At 39.0% G+C, this 12183-nt stretch overlaps 1 protein-coding gene across 6 annotated transcripts in view; it reads right to left on the bottom strand.

Annotated features, from left to right (window-relative positions):
* The window catches only part of SEMA6A (semaphorin 6A), a 142935-nt gene that overhangs the window by 69892 nt on the left and 60860 nt on the right, over positions 1-12183 (bottom strand). For all 6 annotated transcript variants that reach the window (XM_027446583.3, XM_072031600.1, XM_038171431.2 and 3 more), the window contains exons 5-10: positions 11303-11365; positions 10363-10464; positions 7544-7634; positions 4555-4674; positions 3261-3349; positions 2146-2363 (exon numbers count right to left, since the gene is read on the bottom strand). In XM_027446583.3, coding sequence (XP_027302384.2) covers positions 2146-2363; positions 3261-3349; positions 4555-4674; positions 7544-7634; positions 10363-10464; positions 11303-11365 — 683 coding nt within the window. The remainder of the gene's footprint in view (positions 1-2145; positions 2364-3260; positions 3350-4554; positions 4675-7543; positions 7635-10362; positions 10465-11302; positions 11366-12183) is intronic.

Raw genomic sequence — 12183 nt, 5'->3', positions numbered from 1 at the left:
TAGCTAGTAGGTTATTATACACCAAAGAGAAAACGTAGGAACTATAATACTGTTACAGAGAATAAAACTAAACTCATAAGGGTACATAAATTGATAGGAAAATAATTGCTTGAATATTTAAAGGTTTTGAAATGCTTATTATTGAAGGAAACAACAAGTAGGGAGATGGTATTATTCTTACTTTCATCTCCACAGGACAGGTTTTTATATGGAAGGAAACTCACTTCAAAGCTTTATATTAACATGATACTGCACAGCAAGAGTTTTAAGGCAAGGCAGCCACATATATTTCAACGTCAGGGTTGGTCAGGGGTGTATTTGGATGCATGCAGGACCACATCCTAAGGCATTGCAAGTCACACTACAGATAGAAGATTTTACACATTGTTGGATTAAGCACTAAAGAAAAAACAACCCTAAAACCTTCAGGCTTACTCTACAGAACTAAACACACTGAGAACTGTCCTCATCATGTATCTCCACAGTGTAAGAGGGATCACAACAGTGAGAAGACTGCAAAAACTTTTTCCATTGAGGATGGCAATTAGCAGGTCCACAGTGTCATAAAACAATATGGATGGAGCACTGTGGGTCACAGACAGGCAATCTCTTACCTACTGACTACAACCCACCACCAGCTCCCACCCAGGGTGATCTCAGATTGAATTGAGGAATCTGTGCCAACTCACTCTAGGGGGATGCTCTTGTTCCAGAGATCAAAGAAATTTGAATTTAAAAACAAGTACTTAGATTCTAAAACACAGGGTTTCAAGTAAAAGTTCATCATGACATACCTCATGAAATACTAGCAGACTAGAACATCTCAATGTATAGATAATCTCAAGATACAGCCTATTTGCTTATGCCTATTCTCTATTTGGTTTTATTTAAACTGTTTACAAAAAAAAAAAAAAAAGAGAGAGATAATATAAAACTGCATTCCCTATTGTTGGCATTATTTTCTTCCACTGCAATTCTTACTGTTTTGATGTCAAAGTCAGTGATTAAACAGAAGAGGGCTAGTCTTACTCTCATTTGAAATCAGCTCTGTGCATGACCTCACTAAGGTCAGGCTTTGACAAGAGGTGGCAAGTGTACAGCAAAACCAGATGAATTTCAGCAATAAAATTCCCCTTTCAGCTCACGCATTACGCCATGAAACAGCAATATATTTTTTAATTGGACTGTTAGTATTTTTTTTTTTAACTTCTCCAGGAGAACTCAATAATTAGATAGTTATTATTCTAATAGCTTCTGGACAAACATGTTATAATGTGTAATGGCAATAAATTTTTAACAGATGAACTGATGCTTTTTGGAAACCACATGAGCAGTGAAAATACAGGTGTTTGAAGAATGGCTTGTGTTATTGGTACCTGCTTGTGTTATGGCTGTATTTCAGCAAGGTTAGGACTCCTGTGTGTAGGTTCTGCAGAACAAAGTCATGTTGATGTGGCCAGGAAAAGGAAGAGACTTTTGATTTAGCTCAGCTCCTCCTTTCCCCCTTGCTAACAGAAACCTCTGTTAAGAGCATCACAGGTTGCAGCTCCAGGGGTTAAAAAGCTGAAAGATTGGCTGACTCAGTATGAAGGGTTCAAGACACCCCTTTATGAGAATAAATAAGCAAAGTAGGACCTGACAGACTGTGAAGCTTTAGTCAGCTCCACTACTTCCTTCTCTTTGATCTAGAGACCTTCCTTGCAGAGAGCAGGAAGTATGAGAACATTGGCTCTCCCAGGACAAAATGTTGGTAGAGATGCATGAAATAGAGGAAAGGAGGATGTGAACAGGACAGACCTGGTCCTTTCTCTGGAAGAAAGGAAAACTGTATTTTCTCTTTGTAATAACCTGCAAGTTACACTCCGCAAAACTTCTTGGTGGCTGGTCTGAATTATTCTCATGTAAAGAAAATGTCCAAGGAATGTGTCCAGATAGTAAATGTTTGAAAGCTGCTCTAAATTATCAAATATAAAATGCAGTAAGCAATGGCAGGGTACCTTAAAATGAAACACAAACTCTCAGTAAGTGCATGGTATGTAATAATTACATTGTATGAGCAATCACTTCTTGGACCTTTATGGAGTAAAAACAAACTGCAATAAAAAGTGAAACGTAAAGGAAACAAAAGGTTATTGCGCCTATTACCTATTATATGGAGTGGAGAAGGTTGCTAAAACAACATCCCGGCCATTGAAATGGATAACATCTGTAACTGCCTGCAGTATATTGAAATAGAAGTGCGAATCGCCAGGAACTGAGCAGTTCAAACGAGCCTTGAGAAAGGAAGTCCACTGTTTTTCCAGCACTCTCTGAGATCCTCCCATGTCATTTTTGCAAACCTGAGCCACCCTTGGGAAAACTACCTGGAAAGAGTAGAGCAAAAATAATTTAGAAAATGAAATGTTTGTTTGAACTTGAAGACTCTACAGGAATTTTGCTTTTAAAACATTTGAAATAACACAGCAAGGTGCTTAATTTAATCCCATGTTTCCATAATCTGTGACAAATAAGAAACAGAAAAAAATCAGCTTTGGAACAGTGTGCTATAAAAGATAAGGCTGTGGCATTTAATATACAGTCATAAATCCTTCAGGAGATCTGTTCTCAACCCATATAAAACTAATTTCCATACAGACTGCTTAGCTTTCTATTTCCCCAAACAAAAGCACATTTTATATTCACAATCCCTGCAGCCCACGCTGCCTGCTCTGACTCTTGTATTTTCAGCACTTAAAAACTATGCAAATCTTGCTGGGCTTTTATTCCTGCCCTCCACCTTTGTGACCTTGGTCAGCTTTTCTGACTACTTAGTCAGAACGCTATTGTGAAATTCACAAAAATGCAGAAAGTGTTTAATTATTCTTTGAAGAATGGCAGAGGACAAAATTTCTACTCTTGTTTACTCCAATTCAGATTTCTGAAAAAGAAACATCTCCTTGCTTTAGAAGCCATTTTTAACATCTTCCTAGTATGCTGAACTAACGACATTTGCCTTGTGCTTTTTATGATTAGGAAAAGAGATTCTGGCATATGTTGCCACCATCAGAAACCACCTCGTATCCTTTCAAGACAGTGCAATGTTTCACTCCAACCCACCTTTTGGCTTGAGCAATAAGAATCTTCTCAAAATGATGACCTTGTCATCATGATTTATGGTTCTCATTTCAAGGTCACTCCTAATAGCACTGGTCCAAGAATAGCATATGTTTTTCTCCTCCCGAATGTCACTAAGTCATCTGAGGCAATATTTTTGCCCTTACCTTTCCCATGCTGTTGTACTCCACTGCTATTTCCCGGAAGAAGAAGTAAATATAATTGCCGTAGTCCACTGCCTGGACAAAGTATGGTTCTAGAAAAGACAGAGAAGGCATCCTATCTGTGCACCATGCACAGTATACAGCACACAAACACACTATGGGTGCAAAGGGAAGCCAAATTCCTTCACACTAAATGTCAACAATTGAATGCACATGTGAGGCAAGCCTGCTCAGTTGTCAGAAGAGGCAGCGGCACCACTGCAGAAGAACCTCTGCTTGGGACACGCAGCACAGCTGGAGGCCAGCCTGGGGAAAGTCCCTGCAAGGCAGTGAGGTGTTAGCCACTGCTGTGTCTGCCCTGCACAGTGAACAAGGAAATGTAGAGAGGCAATATGTAATGGCATGCCTGAGGGCTCCAAACAGGGCTCTTTATGGCCTGCAGGCTGTGTGTGGAGGGAATAACAATCCCCATAACTGTTTCTGCCCATACATGTCTGCAGCAACAAGCAAAGCGGGACAGCTAAAGTCGACACCTGGCAAAACATTTCTGCATGCAGCAAAAGCCTTCAAACTTCAGTTTTGCTCACTATTAAAACCACTCCAAATGTTAACTATTCATAACGCCTACGTGAAGCAAAACAGCACTGCTCTTAACAATGAGGGCATTTAGAGCACACATTGCTTAATTCAATGGCAGCTACACAGTACCTAGGAAGTAGAAAAGGAAGCCTTTGTGCAATATTCCCATAATTTTATTTTTCATTGATGAATCTTAATGCTTTAGGACAACTTCTCTGTCCTTCATGAAGCCCTCGCTGGTACCTAACACTCTTCCAAGGAATGGTTTGCTTCAAACAGAGTCTGAGTACATGAAATACATTGAGCCCTGCCAATTCCAGCCTTCACATCCAACAGCTGTAAATTGATTATTTCAGCTTGGAAAACTCTCTGGAATATACTCTGGCCTACTATGCTCACAGTTTCTGTCAAGACCAGTAACTTGGGGTTGGGAGAAGAGGAAAACAGATAAATAGATCAGTATAAGAAAAGAGATGTAATTTAGTTCCTTCTTTTTCCAGAAAATGTTACTGAAATGAAATGACAGAGAGGTCTGTCAGGAATCCAGGATTGTCATCAGAGATGTGTCTTTCTTTCTTTCTTTCTTTCTTTCGTTCTTTCGTTCTTTCGTTCTTTCTTTCTTTCTTTCTTTCTTTCTATCTATCTATCTATCTATCTATCTTTCTTTTTTTCCCTTATTATTATTTATTTATTTATTTATTTATTTTTGTTTATCTACCTTTCAACCACTTTGAGTCATGTTTCACTGTCCGCAGAGTTGGGCTGTCTCCAAGGCTCCGGTATATGACTGCATCTATCGCAAGGAAGTCAGTCACTGTAGCAGAATACAACTTTCCCTCTGAGGAGGAAGGAAAGAAGAAACAAGGTGGGAAGTGATAGGAAAAATGTAATTACTTTTGCTCATGAATCAAATGAGAATCTCCTTCAGGAACACTGAAGTGAAAAAATCCAACAAGGTAAATGGGACAGAACATCAATTTTTAAAAAGAGGGATGTTGTGGGAGAAGAAACCTTATGAAGTAGTTCTTCAGCAGTTTAGCTAGGGCATACTAATCTACCCTATCCAATTTATCTGGAAATTTCTCTAGCTTAATACTTATAAATTCTGCTTATGAGTACGGAGGTGCCTCAACAGGACTGTTGGTTTTAACCAGGAGGAAAAACCAGACAGGTCCTGGGGACTGCCAGCTAATTGACATTTCTTCAAGTTTCTCCCTCTGTGAGTACTTCTGGGCCAAAGGTCACTAGTCAAAAATTAAACAGAGTACAGGGAGCCCAGTCAAAGCAGAGATGCAAAGACATGAAGGAGGATTGCCTGTCTACGTTTCTCTTCTAAAATGTGTTTTAGGCATTTCACACATGAATTATGCATTCTGCTCCTTTAAAGAATGCTGGAGGACAAGTGATAAGAAATGGCCTACAAAATGGCACCCCAAGGACAACCAATAGTATCTGGATGTAGAAGCACAAGCTCTGACAATAGTTTAAATTGATACTTGTCAGAACTGTTCGCAGGTCATGGTAAGACAGGGCTGTTTTCACTTGTGAGACAGACCTTGGAACCATGGTGGCTGGTAGTATCACAAGCATCATGGCATGAACCCCAGCAGCTTGTCTCTGTTGTTTCTACAGAAAATCAGAACAGCCTGCCTCTAGCTTGACAGAAATTGTTTGGGCCTTGAAGGCACTGACTGCATATTCAGGGCTAAGCAGAGGGCCCCTTGTGATAATAAGTTCCCCTTACTGTACCTAAAAACAACTTTAAATTTCAGCTCCAGGTTTAAAAATCATAATTACTTTTTTACTAGCAGGACTGTACTCTTCTTTCTGAACCCTGCAATTCCAATCAGCATTTGGCTACTTAGAAATTGGCTCTTTTTTCTTAGCAAAACCAAAAAAAAAAAAAAAAAAAAAAAAAAAAGCAAATAAAAACAAATACTAAAAACAATTTAAAATAGAATAAAAAGCTGAATTGTTTAGCTATGGGTGCCTGAACTCATGTTAATACAATCACACATTTATTTTCTTTCCTGCCAAGTTCCTGAAGACCATGTGACTAATTACAATTCACACATATCATCTAAAATAGCTACAAGCTGCAAGAAGAGCCATATTCTTGTAAGTGCACCCAGCAGACTAAAATATGCTGGATTAGTGCCCTGAACTGCTCTGAAACTGCTTTTTGCTACACTCTGAAATGTTATCATGGGGATAAATATGTATGCCATATCAAACAGTGATTTTAGCAGATATATTCTTTAAGGATTTATTTGAACAGTATAATTTTTACTCTGAACCATCCCAAGAGATATAATTATGATTTCCAGTTATTTATTTTAATTTTCAAATAATGTGAGGATTTCTTCAGTGACAGAGTGGTACTCTTTTTACCTAACTTCAGTTACATGTAGGTAAATGTCTAGGTTAAGTTGCCCTTAAATGCCTACTCTGGCCAGTGTGGTGAACAAGGCATGTCAGACAGGTGACTCAGACTGCCCTAAGGATAGGAATTGTGGAATGAACCTTGGGATATATCTTTTTCTGAAGGTGTGTTTCTGCATTTTTGGTTTATTCTCTGCTACAGAGAATTTCTACTTTATGACCTTTTAACTATAATTAAGAAATTACATAGTAACACCATCATCACACCCATCATTATTTTGAAACAAAAGGACCCATTAGTATACACTACAGGAAACAAAAATATTTTTTGCAATTTGCTATGAAATCTCTCCTTTGTTAAGCAGATCATGCCAGCTCAAACACAGTAGTGGCTAATAAAGTACTTTGGCCTTTCCTTAAGGATAACTGGAATACATATAAACTCCTACACCCTCAGAGGAATTGCTGAAGTATTTCCACATAATAATCCAGTCACTGCTTTCAGCACACCTGTTGAAGAGGATTGATGTTATCATGGGTGGCTTTTGTATTGCCTTTGCCATCCATTTTACAGCCAAATCTAATAACAGTTTGGCAAGGTTCATTCTAAAAGAACTTCAATAAACAGTTTAATCTGAATTCAAGAAGAGAGATACCACGATAACATTTCACAATCAACAGCTCAAACTAACCCCATTAATAAGCATTCCCTATTTTACCTACTCTAGTAGAAATCAGAATTAACTGTATTCTGCTGCATGCAGCATAAATCATCATTAACTAACAGGTTTCTCTCCATTGCCTAGTAAGCTGGTAATGGAAGATCATGATGCTTTCTGCTTTAAAATAAAATCACCTTCCCTTCCTGTTTTAGACCTAGGAAAGGCGGTATCAGAGCATATTCTCTTTCTTTTATTATGAATGCCAACTTAAGGTTAGAGTTGTTAAAGGGCATACCTTTCCTCCTCCTCCTCCTCAAAGTTCATACAAGCCTTGTCCTTGTCCTCTGTAGAAGCAAGATGCTGCCAGAAATGGTGCCTCACACTGGTCTGGCATGATATTATCGCAAATCCAGGAAATACTGAAATGCTGAGCCAGGAAACTGAGGCTTCGAGCAAAGTTGTTTGTGGTAGTGAAACTAATCCCAGAGAAAGCAAGGCTTCCTGTGCAAGTGATTTCCTAATGGCCCCTATTTTTAGTCATTATTCACTCCCTTTGCCACTTTTTAGATTTTGGCATTCTGGACTCAAGAAACACAGTACTATGGCAAGCCTGTGTTACAGGAAGGAAAGCAAAAAAGTTTTTTTTCAGTTATTCTTCTTTACCTGCAAACAATGCAACGTTGGCATGCTTTGCATCGTAGGGGCACCTGGCCATTCCACTGAACTCATCTCCCAGGAACTCCAGTGTATCCATCTGAAAAACAAAAGGGATCTCCTCAGAAATAGAAAATAAACCTCTTACCTAAGACCAGGATTATGGTAGCATTTCTTCATTTCTTCATTTCTGGGCAGGGAGGAAAGCTTTTTCTACAACTGTGCTCCTGGCTATGAATGAAGAACCTGACAAAAATCCTAGTGTTAAATAAAATCAGGCTGAAAAAAACACATCCAATAAGTCAGGCATTCTTTCAGAGCTAATCACTCCTACTTTTTACATACATTTTACAAAAGTCTTCAGTCAATATTTTATCTGTACACAAGCTTCCTGTTGAACTGCAGCAGGCTATGTGGTCTGTGGTTCTGGCATGGACTCAAAATTTATCCTGAGCAGTGGTCCAACAGAAGCGCTCTTATACAAAGCAAAAGACTGCAAGCCATAGTAGTGAGGAGAAACAACACTAGGACAATTATCCGTGCATGCAATTTTCTCCCCAAAGTCCAGAGATCCTTCTGCTCTAGTCACAACAGTGGTGCTCTCTTCCTTGATTTGCATACTCAGAAGGATGTTCTCCAAGTGTTACTGTATCAGTTGAGTCTGTGTCATAGAGAAATCCTCTTACCATCAGGCAAGAATTAATCTGTGCAGAAGTCTGAGGCTTAAGTGTAACTCCTGGGAGACAAATTCACCCCAGGCACCGATAATTATACAAATACACAGATCAACTTTACAGTAAGTTCAAGAGGGTTTAGCAAGCTATCTGGAAAACGTACAGCTCTTACCTGTTTAAGATTCTTATACTGCAGTATTTTGGGAATAAGCAGCTCCCTAGCATGCTCAGGTAATTGGAGGAGATCACGCTATGAAAACCACATACAGTACAGATTCACAAAGCATGAAAAACAACCCATCTGGCACCATCACCTACTCCCACCAACTTCTAGGTTGTACGTTACAGCACCTAAGTCCTCCAGTGGGGATGATCTGTCAGCATTTGTTTTCTGTCATGAGTCTTTTCTGTCAAAACCCACTGTGAAGGGAATTAGCTGCACTTATTTGAGGACAGAAAAGCATTTCAGTTAATAATGAGGGGAAATGAGCTGCAGTCCCAAGCAACTCTCCTTCTACTGATCTAGGCACTGCAGACTGCTCTGCACTTCCAGTTTACAGTGAGGAAGGACTGCCCTGCTTCGTGTTTGGCACCTCATTAGTGCTCTCTTTCTGTAATGCAGAAGTTTACAGAGGAAAGGTCAGGGGAGGTGCTCTGCTCTGACTTCTAGAAGCATTCCTACCTGGGCAGCAGGAGCTCAACAACAGGTGAGGTAGCCTGCAGAGGCCATGCATCAGGAGAATGAGATGCCTGCAGCAATGGTTAGAAGGGCCATTTTTAAACCCCACAACCAGATGCCAAGGAGAATCTGCAGTTGTGTTAAAAGACAGCTTTCCAACAAAAGTGGCTGTTAGAGATTTGTTGCTGCATTAATGGTATGGAGCATGAAGCAATAACAAAACAGTGGTGTAGTACTGAATACTGCACTCAAGCCAGGAAGCCTCACTGCACGCTAAGAGCGAGATGCAAGGAGAGGAAGAAGAGGAGAGATGGCTGTTACAAGAACACCAGCCATCTGTATCAGATGGTTACCATGATGCAAGCTCGTATGTGAATAAATCTAATTCTTCCTCCACAGACTAAAAGGAAAGACTGTGATGAACTCCTCTAATGTATTTCCTAGACTATGGCCATTATAATGGCTAAACAAGGTAAATCAGCAGTGCAGAAAAAGCAAGGAAGAGCAGCAGTCACAGTGAATACCACTCTGGAAGCTGTTTTCCTCAATGTTAATGTCTTTATGTTGTTTCTTACTCTGACAACACTGAAGAGAACGAAAATTGAGCCATGATTTCATCAAAAGCAGCATCAGTGAAGCTAAATTTTCTTTTTCTCAAAGGATAAGAAATGACCTGTGAGACATAGCAGTGCCTGAAAAAAACAAAGTCCAGATATCAAGGCCTAAGTGAACTAATTTCACAGCTGCTCCAAAGACATCCACTGATGAGGGTTGTATCACATTATATTGCTGCATGGCTGAGAAAATTGGAAATATTTGATTAGATGGACCCTGCCAATATGAAGATGATGGAGACACACTATGTCAAAAGAAGAAACTGGGGTCAATGAATTAATGTCCAATATCCACAACTGCCCTGCTGTTGTGTCTTTCCCTGTGGAGACTTGCTGTCAGGCATTGCTACAGTATGTAACACTGCAGAGTCTTTACACTTCTATATCTGCTAGGTTCCCAACACTAATTTTCCCAGGTTATAAGGCACTGACTCCTTAAGTGTCTTCAGAAGTGGCTCTGGGATGGAAAACAGGACCGCAGTGACATTTAAGAATGTTACCGCAGAAATAATGCTCAACATCAGCCTCTGTGTTGATGTGGCTGTCAGTGGCAAGCTTAGGAACTTTCTCATGAGTGACTGCATCTGGAAGGAGGAATCTGAAGGTCTTTGCACTTATGGAGGGCAATGCAAAGTGGCAATAAACTCTGATGTCTGGGAGCTGCAAAGAAGCAGGTAACTGATCCAAGCAATCCTCAGAAATCTAATCAACATTGAGCTCTGTAGCATTGAAACAAATCAGGATAAATGCTACAGGGTTGAAAGAGGAGCGGCTGAATGACACACATCATGCTGTTGCCAGCATAGTCACAATAAATCCAACAGAAAGGTAGGTCATAAATCCCACAAACAGATCACATACCTTGTAGTTCCTGCAAGAAGGGTTGAATGCATTTGTTCCACAGATAAACAATGTATCCTCATTTCTTTTTAGGAGAACCTTAATAAAATTATGACATTCATCCTGAAGAAAAAATAATAAAAAATATTTAAACTACTGTATTTTGGTCATCTGGTTTTATTTTGTTGATATGATCTTTCATTGTCAGGTCTAAAATGAAGTTGGCTGGTAGTCACTGTGATATTCTGGGCTTTATTTCAACTACGTTTAACTGACAATGAGCATGATGCAATTGATTTCCATTCTAGTTAAAATGGTTACATAGAACCGAGGCTATGATATTCATATTATAGTTCAGATTCTGCTATTGTTCACTTAGGATAATTTTGTTTGAACACTGTTGTCTTCCTCAAGAGTAAAAATCTAATCTTCTCATCTATGTTGCTGTAAGACAGTACCATCATCAATGCAATGTACTGGTATAAAGCAGCTGTAACTAGAAGAGGAAGCAGGTAAAAAGAATCAGAGTCTGCATCTAATTCTGACTTGACATGTGTTAGTCATAAGCTACACTAAAGGAAGACTGGTATGAGAAACAGTGCTTCTCTATCTGTACACACTCATGCTTCCACAACTTCTCAGTAAACTCATAAAGGAGGATGGACAGCAGCATTTGGCTTTAGAGGCAATGCTAAGCAAAATCAGGACATTCAGCATTATGTTCAAAATCTCCAGTGCTCTAAGCATTTCAGGATGTTTCTGTGGCTCCTGTTGTAATGCTTTATCACATTAAAAGTAAACTATTTTTGCAAATTAAAGCCTTCAGTAGGCTGATGGAAAAAGCAATTATAAGCAGAGAAGTGAATGGCATGATCCATTCCACATCACAGACAGCAGCCTAAGATAATAGTGAAGCAGCTAAACCAAAGTGGCAGATGCAGAAGAAATGAAAATTGCCTACCTTATGTTTTCCCTTCATTCTGCAAGTGTCTACATCAGCTTGTCTAGATTTCCATGTCAATTTCTGCAAGGATCAAGAAAAAATCAATTAGAGCCCAGAGGCTGTTGCATTTGATTTCAGAAGTAGAAGTCCCCTAGGGGAGACTTACTGTTGAACATATATTTGTTGAAAGCTTTCCACACCCTTTCTCCATGATTAATTCACCGTAACAATGAAAGATCAGTGATGTGGAGCATTCACTTAATTTTGTGTTGCTGCCTATTCATTAGACCAGAAATCTATCCCATTTTTTTCTGAAAGCCTAAAACTATTGAATTCAACAGTAGGCTAACATTTGAAAATATGAGCACTTTTCTAAAAGTACTAGATGCTCTATTCTTCTAATTTGATATTATTTTGCAAATCAGAAGAAACATTTAGGGACTATATATCCTGATTGGAACCTAAATGGAGTATGTATTTTGGAAGCCAACTTTCTAGATTAGCAAAGAGATTGCATTTCTGTTAATTCTTATCACTTCAAGTTAGCCAACTGGCTCAGAGAATGCTTTACCTATCATGATAGTACTGACTTTATCCACCAGTATTCTTCCTTTGGAACACTTACAGGTAAATCCCAGCCTTAATTTATTATTTATTTTATTGATTAATTTATTTGTTTTACAGTGAATTCCAGAAAATGTTACACATGGTAGGCTGATTAATTATAACCAAACTTTATTTAAGAATGCTTGGTCTAAGACAGTAGTAACACCTTAGACAGTCTAACCATGACTTTCCTCCTGACAGTTTCCCATTAGTAAACTGATGCACTATCCATTTACTTAAGGACTCCAAACTGAAAGAATAAGCGTGGATGTAGCAACATTGCTTTCATTTTC

Source organism: Anas platyrhynchos, chromosome Z (genome assembly GCF_047663525.1).
Source record: "Anas platyrhynchos isolate ZD024472 breed Pekin duck chromosome Z, IASCAAS_PekinDuck_T2T, whole genome shotgun sequence".
Taxonomy (NCBI): domain Eukaryota; kingdom Metazoa; phylum Chordata; class Aves; order Anseriformes; family Anatidae; genus Anas; species Anas platyrhynchos.
This window is presented reverse-complemented; position numbering and strand designations above follow the sequence as displayed.